General features: G+C 45.2%; 1 protein-coding gene across 1 annotated transcript; it reads right to left on the reverse strand.

Annotated features, from left to right (window-relative positions):
* Window positions 1-264: 264 nt before the first annotated feature.
* On the reverse strand, window positions 265-15,511 carry LOC309536413 (uncharacterized protein). Its single transcript, XM_082230645.1, has 7 exons — window positions 15,350-15,511; window positions 13,813-13,846; window positions 10,416-10,593; window positions 10,054-10,154; window positions 5,326-5,497; window positions 3,585-3,691; window positions 265-365 (listed from the first exon to the last, which is right to left on the reverse strand). The coding sequence occupies exons 1-7, from the start codon at window positions 15,368-15,370 to the stop codon at window positions 361-363; spliced, it is 618 nt and encodes a 205-aa protein (XP_082086771.1). The 5' UTR covers window positions 15,371-15,511; the 3' UTR covers window positions 265-360.
* Between the last annotated feature and the right edge of the window lie 2,156 nt (window positions 15,512-17,667).

Consider the following 17,667-nt stretch of genomic DNA (forward strand, 5'->3'; position numbering starts at 1 on the left):
TGAGGGAGAGTTGAGGAAAGGAACAAGAAGCACTGAAGTTAAAGAGGCTGTAAAATGTTGTAGAGCAGAGAGAATTGAGGGTGGAGTAGCCCAGACTAGAGGAGGGAAATTTTTCTAGCCTGAGGATCACATATTTTTTTTTTCATGTCCGGGGGGGGGGGGCGCAAAGGTGCTATTCATTTGCAACCACTGTCTGAAGTAATTAGAAATGACCCTAAAACAACAGGAGTCCAAATTAATCACCCACAATGCTGCATAGGAATGTTTGCTGGCGACACACTGATTTTATTGAATTAACAATTAAGAAAAGAAGGCAATGTCTCTCATGGCAAGAATGATGCAGAAGGTCTGGCCTTCAGATTAGCCTAAAGAAATCAGAAATGCTGTGCTTTAATTCAGATCACAAAAATAAACAAAATAGACAACGCAGGTATACCAAGTCATGGCCAAGCCATGAAATATTTGGGTGTGGTAGAAAAACACAATTACAGACCATTTATGAAAAATAATAATCTAAAAGCTTTGCAAATACGGAGCGAAATAAATCCATCCTGGCTTGGGGGGAAAAACCCACTTCCATGGAAATGAATAGCGTACCACATTTTAACTCACCTTTTCCGTCTGTCGCCTATTCCTATGGCAACTAAAACGCTCAAAAATTGGCAGACTTTTATTTATTTATTTATTTATTTATTCACAATGGTAAAATAGCAAGATTAACCCCCCCACTATAATGTATAAACCATTCCAAGATGTTCACAATGAACACTGCTACAGCAGATGTGGTTCAGTTTTATGTTGATGTTTGTTATTTGTATGTTCAGAAAAATCAAATATTTACCACAAAAAAAGCCCACCCGGTCAGGAAGCTGAAACCAATCACTTACTTATAGATATATCATTGTGTGAATAATGCAGAAGTTTATTGTAATTTCGAGGAGATAAGTGATCTGGCATGGTCAACTCTTCCTGTCTCTGGTTATCTCTTCCTGTCTCTGCTTATGTTTTATGTTTATAACACATAATTTATGTTTATAAAACATAATTTATGTTTTTCTCTATCCTTTGTAAAAAGGTCTTTGATGTGTGGACTGTTGGCACTGGTCAGTAAAAGCCTTTGATGTATAGCCTGGCTTTTTGTCTTTGAGCTTGTAGTTGAGCCTGTATTGGCCCTAACAGGACACAGTATCTATAAAATACCTAGTTTTGGGGCATGCCAGTCAGAAGTTCACCACAGGCTGTTGGCCACAGTGCTGTGCATCAAAAGCTACCTGGAGGTCACTTTGCCACTTCTTCGGGGCTTCTCAGCAGATCGAAGTGCTGCCTGGTAATGTACATTTTGCTTGCTGTTTGCAATAAAATCTGTAACCTTCTCACCCACTTGTGTCTATATTGCTTCTGATTCTAATTTTAAAAGAACCATCTCCTACTGGTGATTGGGAGTGGCTGTCGAGACCACATAACACTGGTCTTGAAAGATCTATATTGGCTCCCAGTACATTTCCAAGAACAATTCAACGTGCTGGTGCTGACCTTTAAAGCCCTAAACGGATAACACGGAGTGTTTTCGGAAGTGGCAGAGAGATATCTCTAAGTTTGTCTGGCAGGGCAAAAAGCCCAGAATTAAGTTTAAGATATTAACCGATGCGAAAGAAAGAGGGGGCTTTGCCCTGCCAGACTTAAAGTTGTACTATGAGGCCGCAGCTTTCTGCTGGCTAAAAGACTGGCTACTTCTCGAAGACACTGACGTGTTGGATTTGGAAGGGTTTAACAATACTTTTGGATGGCATGCATACTTATGGTATGACAAGGTTAAAATCAATAAGGCCTTTAAGAATCATATTGTCAGAAAATCAGTGTTTAACGTCTGGACAAAATATAAAGACTTGCTGGAAAATAAAACTCCAAGGTGGCTTTCACCTTTGGAAGCTAAGGCCCGAAAAAGACCCAATATGGAGGCCAAATGGCCAAAATACTGGGAAATACTAGAAAAAGATGGAGACAATTGGAAATTGCAGAGTTTGGAGAAAATGAAGGATAAAGTGCGAGACTGGTTACACTACGCTCAGATTAAAGAAGTTTTTAAAAATGACAAGAAACTAGGGTTCCAGGTGGAGAAATCGAAACTAGAAACAGAATTGTTAGAACCAAAGAGTAAGGTACTTTCAAGAATGTATAACTTGCTGTTAAAATGGAATACACAAGATGAAATGGTTAAATCGGCTATGATAAGGTGGGCGCAGGACATTGGGTACAATATCATGTTTGAGGACTGGGAGAGGTTGTGGAGTACCGGGTTGAACTTTACTGCATGCAATGTTCTGAAAGAAAATGTAATGAAAATGATATATAGATGGTATATGACCCCAGTCAAACTTGCAAAAATATACCACCTGTCTGATAATAAGTGCTGGAAATGTAAAGAGAGTGAAGGAACATTCTTTCACCTCTGGTGGACCTGCCCTAAAGTGAAGGCGTTCTGGGAAATGATCTATAATGAACTGAAAAAGGTATTTAAGTACACCTTCACAAAGAAACCAGAGGCCTTTCTTTTGGGTATTGTCGGCCAAGGGGTGGCAAAGAAGGACCGGACACTTTTTATGTACGCAACAACAGCAGCAAGGATACTTCTTGCGAAGCATTGGAAAACCCAAGATCTACCCACACTGGAAGAATGGCAGATGCAACTGATAGACTATATGGAACTGGCTGAGATGACTGGCAGAATCCGTGACCTGGGAGAGGAGAGGACGGAAGAGGATTGGAAGAAATTTAAGATTTATTTACAAAAATACTGTAATTTGATTGAATGTTAAGTAGGATGCTAGATCATAAATAACTGGGCACCACTAAATTAGATGATTCAGGATGATAAGTGAGATTGAGAAAACATAATTTTTTTGGAGATTTACTAGATTATAAATAAATAGATGGGACATAAGAATGCAAACAAGATGATAAATTGCTGGTAAAAATTTATAACGATGAAAGTGGGAGCGGGAGATGTGAGGGAGTCCAAAGAGGATGTGGAATTATGTTAGGACATATGTTATATTGTTTATTATATCTATTTGTATTTTAAACCCCAATAAATATTTATTAAAAAAAAATAAACATAAAAAAATAAAGCCCTAAACGGCCTCAGTCCAGTATACCTGAAGGAGAGTTTCCACCCCCATCGTTCTGCCCGGACACTGAGGTCCAGCACCGAGGGTCTGCTGGTGGTTCCTTCATTGCAAGAAGCCAAGTTACAGGGAACCAGGCACAGGGCCTTCTTGTTAGTGGCACCTGCCCTGTGGAACGCCCTCCCACCAGATGTCAAAGAGAAGAACAACTAGCAGAATTTTAGAAGACATCTGAAGGCAGCCCTGTTTAGGGAATATTTAAATGTTTAACAGACCACTGTATTTTAAAACTTTGTTGGAAGCCGCCTGGAGTGGCTGGGGAAACCCAGTCAGGTGGGCGGGATATAAATAATAAATTCTTACTATTATTTGGCAAAACAATAATTAAGGAGGTTTGCCATCCCCACTGCCCTCTCCCTCCCAGTAGAGAATATCCTATCAACTCATAGTGGCACTCACCAGAACAGAAGGATCCTGGGCATGTGAACTGGACCCTGTAATCATGGCAGGACCGACCAGGTTCTTGCTCATCATTGACGCAGGCAAAGCCTTGAGTAGGGTCATACCTGAATAACAGCAGGTTGGGGGGGGGAAGCACTCTGTATGAAATTGCATGTTACAGGTGTTATTTTCCACATCTTAATTTAATAATAATAATAATAATAATAATAATAATAATAATAATAATAATAAAATTTATTTATACCCTGCCCTTCCCAGCCAGAACTGGGCTCAGGGTGGCTAACACTGATAAAATTACAATAAAATGTAATTGGAAGGGGGGCAGTTAATTAAAATACGGGTTAAAATATGGGTTAAAATAGAATTTAAAATGCAGCCTCATTTTAATAGTAGCCCATAAATCAAAACCATAAGGGGAGGGAAACATAAGGGTCAGACTGAGTCCAAACCAAAGGCCAGGTGGAACAGCTCCGTCTTGAAGGCCCTGTGGAAAGATGTTAAATCCCGCAGGGCCCTAGTCTCTTGTGACAGAGTGTTCCACCAAGTCGGGGCCAGTACTGAAAAAGCCCTGGCCCTAGTTTAATTTAGTAATCATAGAACTGTAGAGCCAGAAGGGACCCCAAGGATCATCTAGTCCAACCCTCTGCAAGGCAGGAATATGCAGCTGTCCCATACGGGGGTCAAACCTGCAACCTTGGCATTATCAACATCACAGTCTAGCCAACTGAGCCATCTATGTTTAATTTAGTTACATTTTGGCTATGTAATAGGAGCCACACTCATCTCTGCACTTTGGAAAACAAAGAAACCATACATCGCAACATTTAAAATGCACACACACACACACACTATTTAATTAGTAAAGTAAATAAAAACAAATACATTCCCTTATGAACAAAATTCCAGGAGTCATTTGCTATTGGCAGGTGGGGGCCAGAAGAACTGAACAGAGCAACTGAAGTCAATTTTCCCTTTGTTTTTTTACCCGCTGCATCTCCACCCAGACTAGCAAGAGGCATTATTAGAGTGCAAGGATACATCCCAGCCAGCAGAAATATGCAAGGAGGGTGTGAGCCACAAGCCACTGGCTGGCGGAGCGAGAGGTGAAATGAGTAGCACAATAGACAAGACTCTTGCCAACCGTGCAGAAGCCAGAGTCTCCTCTGCACAAACACATTTCTTTAATTGTTGCCGTTCACTAATCACCTTCCACGTATGCCCCAACATGATATGCAAAACACAATGTAAAAAGTGGTAGGAAACAGTTACAAAGCATCAAAAGAAAAAGGAGAAGGTGAGTGTAAATGCAATGCCGAATGGACACTTGTTGCAAGGGACACCTCTTTCCACCCAGTTAAATAAGAGGCATCATTGCAGCTCAAGGAGCCAGGGAAACTGGAAAAAAACAACCAAAGAGGGTGTGAAGCAGGGATGGTGGAGGATATGGCTTGAGAGAGTTCCAAGGGCCAGATTGAGGGGCCTGGAGGGTCACATTTGACAGTCTAGATCAGACACCCCCAAACTCAGCCCTCCAGATGTTTCGGGACTACAACTCCCATCATCCCTGACCACTGGTCCTGTTAGCTAGGGATGATGGGAGTTGTAGTCCCAAAACATCTGGAGGGCCGAGTTTGGGAATAGAAAAAGGTTCCCTATTTCTAAGCTAAAGTGCAATACATGAAACCCTATCTGACACCTGTAAAAAAAGTTCACAACCATCACAAAAGTGTCTTCTCACACTGAGAACTTTTGCCCTGTCTTCAGGGCAGGAATCCCATCCAGAGTCTGTACATTGATGGCAAGGGGCTCAGCACAAATCTTGCCAGGGTATTCGCTCCACAAATTGGAAAGGAGTTCATAGTCTCCCCTTCCTGATGGATTGTCCCGATCAAACCACTGGGTCATGCATCCTAAAGTGTGAAAAGGCAAGGCAAGACTCAAATGAGTGTTGGTTGCAGGTATGGGAGGACAAGGAAGTTGGAACAGAGGAACACAGGAAGCTGCCTGATACTGAGTCAGACCATCACTCCGTGAAGCCCAATAGTGAACCCCCCAGGCATTGTTAACTGTTGAAGGATAAATATAGCACCCACAGTGCCTATCCTCCATCCCCTAATCGAGCCTGCTGCTACCACTACCCTCCATGCAGTGCAGGATACTATCTTGTCACTAGTGCAGAAGTGGGTTGCAGGAAAGAGGAACTCCTGCTATTTTGCCCTTAGTAAAATGTGGAGCAGATGGATTGCCCAAGACATTTGGGCACTAAATTATGTCATGTGAATGCTCCGATATGACATGCAAATAAACAATTATGGAAAATGGAATAAATTATTGTGTGAATGCAGCCACCTTCTTTTTTTAATACAACCACTGCCATCCAATGAGATGTGGGCATGTTTAAGGGGGTATGTTTAACAAAGGAGTGGGTTCCATGTCAGCAACACCTCATATATAAACTAAAGACTCCTGCTTTTAATTTATGAGCAATTGTTTTGGTGTTATACAGGCATGGCTTATTATGGTGTGGTTGGAGATCATTCTCCCATCTCACCACAAGATGTCCTGGTTGACTCACCTGAGCAGAAGTTTGAGGGACAGGTGAAGCGGACTTTGTAATCCAAGCAGGAATACTTCTGCTCCTTATTTACACAAGCAAATCCTTCTTTAGTATTAAACCTAGTGGGGTGAGAAAGAGAACGAAAGAAGCAATCTGACTCACCAAACCGTGACCAGGAAAGAGAGAAGAAGTGGTAGAGAGATTATCTGCACTAAACTGGGATCCAACAGAACCTGGGATTCAACAGAACCTTCCTTTGAAATACAAAGAGCAGCTTTGAAGAATCGATTTTTCTTGGGTCCATGGCAAGGAGAGAAAAACTTCCCCTCCCAAGGCTGATCATGCCTCCCCATTCACATAACAATCTATGTAATGTTAACAAGCACACTAATAACATTCATGTCTTCTTTGGCCTTGACAGCATCAAGCCAGGAGTTCTTTCATTCAGTCTCTCCCTGTGTTACTAGGGAAGAAGAGATGCAACAAGAGAACTGATTGCCACATGTATGTATTCTTTCATGTAAAACAATCAGAGCAATTTGAAATCACACCCGTTGTTATTGCTTCACAACTACGTTTTGCAGCAACACTTTCACTGAATCACACATGCAATGGAATATTGCACATGCTAATTTGGGTAGGAGTCATCGATATCTGTATGAATAACGGCTAGGGATCTGCTGGGTGTCTTAATCCATTCTGATATTCAGTCATACATTCCCCTGGTGTTTTCCATTCCACTGCACTTGCTTTCCTTTGATAAAGTGCTTTCTTTTTTGTAGTCTGCTGATGTGAAAATGTATGTATACTTAGCCATCAACAAATATTTACAAATCGGTTGCTTTCTTTACTTGCTTGTTTTCAAAGTTAATGAATTTCTGCAGGGTAGCTCTGTTAAACTTCTACAGTAAGGTGTCCTTTGGCACCTTGATGACAAAGTCAATCAAGTGACTTATCACAAAGCCAGTGGGGTCCAAACTTTTTTCAAAGGGGGCCAGATTTGATAAAGTGAAGGGCTGTGAGGGCCGACCAAAATTGTTAAGCTTTTTTTTGGATTGAAGTTGTTGAGCTTTTTTACGGTTTTACCCCAAAGTTGTTGAGCTTTATGATAGATTGGCGCCTGAGGCGAACCACAAAATAGCTCCTCCACCTTTAGGTAAGAACCCCCATCCCAACTGAGAACATCTCATCAATACATAGCAGCCATAGCTGTCAACGTTTTCCTTTTGTTAAGGGAAATTCCCTTATTCTGCATAGGATTCCTCGCAAGAAAAGGGAAAAGTTGACAGCTATGATAGCAGCACTCACCAGAACAGAAGGATTCTGGGCAAGTGAATTGGACCACATAATCTAGGCAGGACTGACCAGGTACTTGCTCAATGTTGACACAGGCAAAGCCTCTAGTAGTGTCATACCTGCATAAGAGAGGGATAAAAAGTTGTGCTGTATGGAATGACAGTTACAGATATAATTGTGCCCATCTTAGTTGAGTATTGTTATGAGCTTGCGGGTGCTAGACATTTCTCAAGTCCTGGAACCAGTAAGTGTTAGAATTTAATCAAGGCTCCGGGGGCTATAGGATCCCTTCTCAGCTCTGGAATCCATGCCCACCTTTGGAAAAAGAAGAAATTATGTATCACAAGGATTTTAGAAAAATACATCTCTGAGCAAGAGCACAAGTGCATGGTCTGATCTGGCATCTTTAAAAAAAATCACAGCCATCAACAAAAGTGTCTTCTCACACTGAAAATCTTTGCCCTGTCTTCAATACAGGTCTCCCGCCCACAGTTGATGGCAAGGGGCTCAGCACAAATCTTGCCAGGGTATTCGCTCCGCAAATTGGAAAGGAGTTCATAGTCTCCCTTTCCAGACGGATTATCCCGATCAAACCAGCGAGTTGTGCATCCTAAAGAAGGGGGAAAGGCAAGGCAAAACTTAAATGAGTGTTTGTTGCAGGTATGCGAGGACAAGAAAGATGGAACATGGGAATACAGGAAGCTGCCTGATACTGAGTCAGAGCATCACTCCATGAAGCCCAGTAGTGCATGCACTGACTGGCAGCTGCTCTCCAAGTCTTTCCCAGCCATACCTGCAAATGCGAGGGCCTGAACCTGGGACCTTTTGCAAGCAGTGCAGATGCTGCAGCCCTTTGCCCATGCCCAGCTCTTCCAAAGGCAAGCAGAAACACCATTCTCAGTGCCACCCTGCTCTTTGAGTGGACCCACTTGCTCAACAGTGTCCCAGGTCATTCACTTACCCGTTGAACCTGTGAGGGGCCCTTCCAAGCCCCTCCCTGTGCTGCTAGCTCCATCCTTATCACTCCTTGCTGGTTCAAGCAGGGCAGGTGGATGGGCAGTGGCAGCACAGAGGGGAATCAGCAGGGAGATGGAGGCCCTTGCAGTGTGGTGGGCTTCAGCAAGTGCCCAACAATGCCATCTTTTGATATCGGCCTTACAGGAGCTGTGCAAGCATAGCTGAGTGCATGCGAAAGGTCCCTGGTTCGATCCTCAGCATCTCCAGGTAAGACTGGAGGTGCTCCCTGTCTGAAACCCTGGAGAGCTGCTGGCAGCCAGTGCAAACAATATTGAGTTAGATGGACCAAGGGTCTGACTCAGTACCAGTCAGCTGCTTACGTTCCCTATTGGTTCCAGTCCTCCTTGACTGGGGGATTCAGCAGGGGAATAAAGGGGGTTGTCCTCTGTTACCACAGAGGCATTGTGAGGCCTGTTACACACAGACTGTCACGTTTGCTCCTTTCTTGCCACATTACAAGGGCACGAGGAAAAGGAAAAAGGAACTACGGGAGCAAATGTTTGGTTGTGCAACACGGGCACGCTTGTTCTTCCGCAACCACAGGCAATAGTTCCCTAAAATTACAGGGCTGGTATATTTCCCACCCCTGCCCCCATACACTCAGGTTGCCATATTTTATCAGGAGGAAAATGTGACTCCACATACAAACACAGAGGACTGGGGCGCCTTTGGGTGGAGCGAGGCCACTCTTGCTCCAGGCAGAAGCAACAGCAGCAAAACCCAACCATTGCCCTCTGCTGAAGAGTAGAGGTGTTAAGTCCTGCCCTGCCTACCTTGCACCTGCTGATCAAGGATGCTGCCATTCTCCCTCACCACAAACCGGAGGATGCTATCTTGTCTCCAGTGTCAAAGCAAGAGTCAACTGACAGCCCCGGGTCAGCTTCCAGATGTGAAATGGATTGCTCCCCAAGAGAAGCACTTTGCAGCACTCTTCAGCTCAGAAAAAGGGGGATGGTGGGTGTCCTGTTTTGAGCGTTGTAGCCAATGTCAGTCCTACTCAGAGTAGACCCACTAAAGGTAATAGTCATGATGACTAACACAGGCCCATTCATTTCAAAGGGGTCTGTTTTGAGGACTTAGGCTGCTATCACATGGACGTATGTTCTGTTTTCCAGACTGTTTCCCTAACTGTTAATTTCCATTTGAGGTTTCATATGATGTAAAAGCCACTTTAGTGCTCATTTCTGTATTATTTGCTTCCAGAAGAAGCCCTTTTTGTGTGTGGGGGGGAATGAGCACTAAACTTGTGCTATATTCTACTATGTTTCTGGTTTTTATGCCTTGTGACAGTTCAAGTACAATGCGGAAATTAATAATGGCAGAAATGTCAGGGAAATGGAATAAACTCTTGTGTAAATGCAGCCAAAGTGAGCAGGCAGAGGAAGCAGCTCTCCTCCACACTGTGGATTTTTGGAGGCATATTTATTAAGACCTTTTCTGAGCACACTGTGAGTTCCATGTCAGCAACCCCTCTTATATAGTATAAAAGTGAAAGACAGTTCACTTTTGAGCAATTGGTTTGGTGTTATACAGACATAGTTTAAGTGGTTGAAGATCATTCCCCCATCTCACCATAAGATGTCCTGGTTGACTCACCTGAGCAGAATTTTGAGGGACAGGTGAAGCGGACTTTGTAATCCAAGCAGGAATACTTCTGCTCCTTATTTACACAAGCAAATCCTTCTTTAGGGTTAAACCTAGTGGGGGAGAGAAAGAGAATGAGAGAAGCATTCTGACTCACCAAACTGTGACCAGCAAGAGAGAAGCAGTTGTAGAGAGATAATCTGTACTAAACTGGGATCCAACAGAACCTGGGATCCATCAGAACCTTCCTTTGAAATACAAAGAGCAGCTTCAAAGAATCTATTTTTCTTGGGTCCATGGCAATGAGAGAAAGAGTTAAACTTCCCCTCCCCTCACAAGGATGATCATGGTTCTTCATTTCTGGCATCACTCACGGATGAAAGATCTGCCCAGTGCTGGACGCTGGGGTTCCCTCCACAGTCTGAGCTTCAATTCCAGTGGGTTTAGGGCAAACATCCATGGGATATTCCCTCCTCAGGTCAGCTAGAGTTTCAAAGTCACCCACTCCTGAAGGGTCGTCCCGGTCAAACCAACGAGTCGTGCAAGTTGAAGCTGAGATGAGACGAAGAGAAACTATTCACTGCCCTTTACTCTGGATACACTTTTGGAGAACGGGAAGTTTTTTGAGTGGAAATAAGGAACAATAATAAAGAGGTCTTTGAATTCACAAAATGTGCCTGACTATGCAAGTGTGGTCCCAGGGTATGGTGTGAAGGCACACAAAGCCACCACTTTGGTGAAGCCAAACAGGTTGAGGTCTGCTCAGTTCCCGGATGACAGACCACCGATGTAGGTGCATAGCAAGTTAATATTTTACCACCCTCCCCTTCTCTCCGAGATGCTCTGGCATGGCCAACACACACCCCCCAGCATCTTTTGATTTTATTCACAGATGATCCCCAGCCAAAGGAATGGACGCAGCAAATGGTTAACTCTTTCTTGCAAAAGTGCACACTTTTCTGTAGTTTCTACAGCTTTAGTTTTTAATGTAAGGCAGGGGTCACCAAACTTTTTTGGGAGGGGGCTGGTTCACTGTCCCCCAGACCTTGGGGTGGGCTGGACCACGCACTTGGCGGAGGGGGCTTCTCTCTCTCTCTCTCTCTCTCTCTCTCTCCCCCTCTCCCCTCCTCTTCTCCTGCCTACCTGCGCTGTTGCTGTCGGCGCTGTGCTCTGCCAACCACGGCTCCTGTGCCTGCCCTTGCGAGCGGCAGAGGCTGTTGGCAGTGGCAGAGGAACAAGTGGCCCGAAAGGGCTGGCTGGCTCTGGAGAGGCACTGCCCAAAATCGCACTCAGCCAGCTCAGCCCAGCCCCCTTCCTCCACTACACAAGGCAGGGAGAAGGGCAGGGAGAAGCCAGGCAGAGGGAGGGAGAAGGTGCCGCAGTGTGCAAGAGGGAGGGGGGAAATGGTGGTAAAAAGAAATGGTGGCGCTGGGAAAAAATTATGGGAAAAAATTAACAAACAGAACCACCAATCTATGGAACGTATGTGGGCCAGAGCCTGAGGGCAATTGGGCCAGATCTGTCCCGCGCACCGTAGTTTGCCGACCCAGGCAGCTATTCCCTGTGCTCTATGGAGTGCTTGCAGCTAGCCCCCTCCACCAGCTTATGTATCTTCCCCTGATGGGCTGTACACACATAGCCAGAGACTGTACCTGCATAGAAGCTGCCTTTGCTCTTCCCTCATCAATCTGCTCTTTGTTTTAGGAGACAGTGGTGCAGGAGAGGGCGAGGATGCACCCGACCCTTCATTTGCCTGACCTGCCTCTTCCGCCTCTCCTGACCTATCCTGTGCTTCACCCTCCATCTCTGAAGCTCCCCCTGCCTCCTGGCTGGTACAAGTCCCCACAAATCACTGCTCCCCTCTCCCGAGTCAGACTCCAGCCCCCTTTCCCCCGGTGTGCACTTGCCAGCATTTCGCCTGACATCTGGGTGTTTACGGGATATTATACTGCTATGAGTTTGGGGAGAAGTCATGGAATCTTGGGTCCCCTCGAAGAATGTATAAGAGGAAGTCTGCCAAACCAGTTTCATTGTCCAGATAATGGCTCTGGTCTGGCTAGTTAAGTGCTGCGATTCAGCATATCTAAACAAGTTGCTCTTTTGCGATAGAGGGAAATGAGTGGCCCTCTTCCCATGTGAAGAACAATATGCCTAAGAGGGGCTGGTTTTGTGAGCTGTGGTGTGTGAAAGCTAAAGAAGAGATGCTGGAAGCAGTAGGCACAGAGAAATGCGTTGAACCTAAGCTGGACTTGAGGCTCCCCAGGAAACCTAATGGAGAAACGAGATCCCTTGGGGTGTTAATGCTGTGAGCACTTCCGCCCTGTGCTCAGGTTGTTATATATGTTTAAATAAAACCATATATCGCAAAGACACCACACACTCTGCTGACCTTCATTCCAAGGAAACCAAACACTGGGTAAATGAATGAACCCCTGGAGTCTCTCACCTGTCAGGGACTGGGCAGAGGAGGAATTGTGGAGACCGCCTCCCCAGCCTGAGCCTTTCAGAGTAGAGGAAAACAGTATAGATTGACAGCAGTGGGTTGTGGGAGGTCACAGCTCAGAGGTAGATGAGGGGCAAAGCTGGGAAATAATGGGAGAAGAGGAGCAGGAGGCAGAGCCGGACATGTTATCACTAGAAATAACAACAACAACAACAACAACAACAACAACAACAACAACAACAACAATTTATTATTTATACCCCGCCCATCTGACTGGGTTTCCCCAGACACTCTGGGAGGCTTCCAACAGAATATTAAAATACAATAACCTATTAAACATTAAAAGCTTCCATGAACAGGGCTGCCTTCAGATGTCTTCTAAAAATCTGGTAATTGTTTTTCTCTTTGACATCTGGTGGGAGGGTGTTCCACAGGGCAGGTGCCAATACCGAGAAGGCCCTCTGCCTGGTTCCCTGTAACTTGGCTTCTCGCAGTGGGGGAACCACCAGAAGGCCCTCGGCACTGGACCACAATGTCCGGGCAGAACGATGGGGGTGGAGACACTCTTGCAGGTATACCGGACCGAGGCCATTTAGGGCTTTAAAGGCCAGCACCAACATTTTGAATTGTGCTCAGAAACGTATTCCAGACCCCCCTTCTCCCAAAACCCAGAGAGCATTGAAAGTAGGAGAGCAAAGAGCTTAGAGGCAAATGGCCCTAAGCAGCTACCGTAAGGTGGGTGCTGCTGTTAATGATTGATGAGAGAAGGCAAGGGTGGAGATTACTCGGAGCAAGGCCATTACTCCAAGAAGTTGCATTTCTAAGCCTCTCTCTGTGAATAGTGAATAAAAGACATTGCTAAGAACTTTCCTGGTCTATCTATTCCTGGCATCCTGCCTTGGGGGGATTTGATTCCCTGGCGCCTGACATCACCATTCAGAGACTGGGGTGTCATGTAACAGTTAAACATACCCATTTTACTTTACTGCAGTTATAACAATGGCTACTATACTACTGTTCCCAGAATGCTGTTATACGCGACACCAGTCTTGAGAGCAGTATGAGATTCTAGGGGTTCCAGGTGCACTTATGGTCTGTGTTTCCCTTTGGAAATGAGGCAAAGTGGAGACAATGGTGTCTTTATGATATACGACTTATTTATACACACCTATGCAGCCCAAGCCTACATGGAAGGGTTCAGAGCATCAACATTCCAAGAGCTCCCAGTTTCTCCTAAATCATAAGCTTTGTTGAAGAAAATCCGCATGAGTGTTCCAGAAGCTGGTTGTCAGGAGAAGTTCTAAGACAGACAACATTCACTCACTTACCACATGCTGGGAGAACCAGGACAGTCAGGAGAAGCTGAGGGGATGAAAGAGAGAGGATGCATTTAATGAAGAAGAGGGGTAGAATCAACCAGCCACCATTTTGACATATCCACAAAGCAAAAGGTAAAGGGACCCCTGACCATTAGGCCCAGTCGTGGCCAACTCTGGGGTTGCGGCGCTCATCTCACTTTATTGGCTGAGGGAGCTGGTGTACAGCTTCCGGGTCATGTGGCCAGCATGACTAAGCCACTTCTGGTGAACCAGAGCAGTGCACGGAAACGGCATTTACCTTCCTGCCAGAGCAGTACCTATTTATCTACTTGCACTTTGACGTGCTTTCAAACTGCTAGGTTGGCAGGAGCAGGGACCGAGCAATGGGAGCTCACCCCGTCTCGGGGATTCGAACCGCCGACCTTCTGATCGGCAAGTCCTAGGCTCTGTGGTTTAACCCACAGCTCCACCCACATCCCTTACCCACACAGTAAGGTGGCAGCAAATTCAGAAGCTCATGGTCCCTTCATTATAATCAAAGCCATGTCTCCTCCTAAGATTATACAATAACCTTACAATCTCACTGTAATAATAATTAGAGATGCACTACAAAGAACAGTGTAGTTCTCCATGTCTTGCCTTTCAGCTAGATCTACTATCTTCTGCACACATACATGGGCACATGATTTGGGACGCTCCGAGATCTTCTTTCAAAGAGACTTAAATCATGTTTTCCTTAAAGTCTGTTGTATGTAACATAGCTTGCCCACCTTTCCTGTGAAAATTGTGTTTCCAGTGTTTTTAAATGCCTAATATGGGAGCATACAAAATAATTCCTCCTTGGTGTTCCTCCTGTGCGCCTTCTCCAGAGTGACCTGAGGAGCCAATCCTCAGCAGCTGACTCACCTCCTTTCACTCATACTTGGCTCCAATCAGCACCAAGTACAAGAAGACTTAGGGACATGGGTGGCGCTGTGGGTTAAACCACAGGGCCTAGGACTTGTGGATCAGAAGGTTGGCGGTTTGAATCCCCATGACGGGGTGAGCTCCCATTGCTCGGTCCCTGCTCCTGCCAACCTAGCAGTTTGAAAGCACGTCAAAATGCAAGTAGATAAATAGGTACTGTTCTGGCGGGAAGGTAAACGGCGTTTCCGTGCGCTGCTCTGGTTCGCCAGAAGCGGCTTAGTCATGCTGGCCACATGACCCGGAAGCTGTACGCTGGCTCCCTCGGCTAATAAAGCGAGATGAGTGCCACAACCCCAGAGTCGACCACGACTGGACCTAATGGTCAGGAGTCCCTTTACCTTTACCTTTACCTTTATCTTTACCTTACAAGAAGACTTCAGTGACTAAAAAGTTTCCTTTTCATGCTGATTGGGTGGCTGGAGAGAGAGATTTGGAGGGACCCTGTTGCAGAAATGGTAATGAGTCTTTGATTACACCTTCCCACCCATACCAGTTGGAAAGGGTACAGACTATGGATTTTGTGTTAAAGCACCAGATCGAGGATTGTTTTACTCCCTATTACCAAGCAAGCAATGCTCACCAGTCTCAGAAACTTCCCCATACTTCTTGGCTGGCAACGTCCCTATCTGTCATCCGCCCAAGCTTTCAGTGCTTCAGCTAGAAATGCACAACAAGCTTTTATACACCTCGGGACCACACCTCTAACTGCATTGCTAGGATTCCTCCCTTCGAGTTGGGTAACCAATACTGCTGGCAGTTACAGAGCTGATTCCCAATGCCAGGTGATCTCCGCCCTGCATAATCGCTCACATGATGCAGTGCACATGCACCATTTGAATGGGAATGCCCATCCACTATGCAGAGGCTCAGCCCTCGTAGCCCCTAGAAGTTGGCTCCTATGAGGCAGCCTGTTCTGTAGGCTTATGTTCTAAAAGATGCAGCGAAAACGAAGAGCGGATATAGAGAAAGAAACAGGAAAATCTACCCAGGCACATTAGACTTGCTGCTGTGGAAATATTTCAGGGGGAGCTCAATGGAGCTGTTCTTTCAGCAGTACTGATGAAAAGGGCCCCTGCTTTCCATCTCTCCCATTAGGACTGTGCTGTTTGGTTTTGTCCCCCCAGATCTGGAGAGACAGGTGGGTGTGTACAGCCATTTAGTAAGGAGCCTGAGGAACCTATCAGTCTTTGTGGGCTCTCATTCTACTGGCATTTCCGTAGGATTGTGGAGTTGGAAGGGACTCCAAGGCTCATCTGGTCCAACCCCTGCATTGCAGGAGTCACAGCTAAAAAAATCCCTGACAGATGGCCATCTAACCTCTGTATAGAAACTTCCAATGAAGGAGAATCCATCACCTTTTACGGGAGTCCATTCCACTGTCACTCAGCTCTACACCGTGTTGCCAGGTCGCATGACTGAGCTGAATGGGCTTAAGATCGAACCTAAATTCCCCCACCTCTGTAAATTTCTTTTTGGAAATTGACACTGGCTTTGGCTCAGCCAGCTGAGCAAGTTACATACATCGGCATATTGTTGGCTGAGCCAGGGTTGGGGGCTCAGCACCAGTGGAGATTCGCAGCACCTTAAATTCCTGGTCACAGGATTAGCCCCCCACCCCCAACCTATTATTTATACTATACCATCAATGGCCAGAGCCGATGACAGGCAGAATGACAGAATCGTAGCGTTAGAAGGAATCCCAAGGGTTATCTATTCCAATCCTGTGCAATGCAGGAATCTTAGCTGAAGCATCCAAGACTGATGGCCACCCAACTTCTGCTTAAAAACCTCCAACAAGTTCTACGAATTCTAACTTTGTCCTCCTCCTCCTCCTACCTGATGTGTCCTATAAGGAGCAACAGCTCCCAAGGAGGCACTGACAGACATGGTAACTCTCCGGACTGAATATGCAACAACAATACTCTTTATTTCAGTCCAACGACCCACAAACACATTTTCTTTTCTTTTTAGAAATATTTTTATTAGGGATTTAAAAATAACATTTTAACAAAAATACATCACCCACATTTCCCCCCTCTCCCCTAAAAAAAAAAGAAAAACCTGCCTTCACACCCCCACCCCCAGACTTCCCTCAGCTCCTCTCTCTGGTTTCTCAGCACATGTTATTCTCTGCAAGTTGTAAAATTGTAAAGATCCTCAATTTATCTATCTGTATGTTGCCAATAAAGAATTTGGGAGTGTTTATTCAAAACCTGCCAAGGAGTCCAGTTCATTTTGTTTTTCTTTAAATACTTCGTAAAAGGTTCCCATTCTTCTTTAAAGTCACAGTTATCCTTGTTACGTAGTCTATGTGTCAATTCCGCCAATTCCGCATAGTCCATCAATTTCTCTTGCCACAATTCTTTAGTGGGGATTTCCTCATTCTTCCATCCTTGTGCTATTAAGACTCTTGCTGCCGTTGTCGCATACATGAAAATGCTTTTTAACTTCCTTGGCAGGTCTACAAAAACATTTTCAAAAGCAAAGATACAGAGATACAGGGCAAGGGTTCCAAGGCGGATCACTGTGTTTTAACCAGAGCATGTATGGTTTCTATTTTTTATTATAAGCAAGAGGGCAGACAGCTGGAGGCTGCTGAGTGCAGACTGAGGTTGGTGGGGCATAGCCCCATTTGCCCTTAAGGAGCAGCCTCCACTGTATGTGATCATTCCAAAAATATATATCATCTATTGAGCATTAAGCCCTTTTGTGATTGTGTATTTGGACCCAGGGCCATAAGCCTTGGCAGGCCAGGTGCTTGTTTATTTTGCTGCTCTGCTGACAGTCCTACTTCATTCTGGCCCCAACAGGATTTGACCGCTGGACTGTTTGCTTTCTTGGTTGTCCAAGGCTGGATTCCCCTTTTGCCTCCCCTTGCAGATCTGAATAATCTTTTCT

The sequence above is a fragment of the Podarcis vaucheri genome, assembly GCF_965113315.1.
Source record: "Podarcis vaucheri genome assembly, chromosome: 7".
NCBI lineage: Eukaryota > Metazoa > Chordata > Lepidosauria > Squamata > Lacertidae > Podarcis > Podarcis vaucheri.

Bases quoted from the DNA above. Each gene is read 5' to 3' on its own strand.
- LOC309536413 (XM_082230645.1), bottom strand. From the start codon at position 15,370: ATGGGGAAGTTTCTGAGACTG. The intron at 13,847-15,349 runs GTGAGCATTGCT...TCATCCCCTCAG, and splicing joins TGGGGAAGTTTCTGAGACTG to CTTCTCCTGACTGTCCTGGT. The intron at 3,692-5,325 runs GTGAGAAGACAC...GCTGTTATTCAG, and splicing joins ACAGGGCAAAAGTTCTCAGT to GTATGACCCTACTCAAGGCT.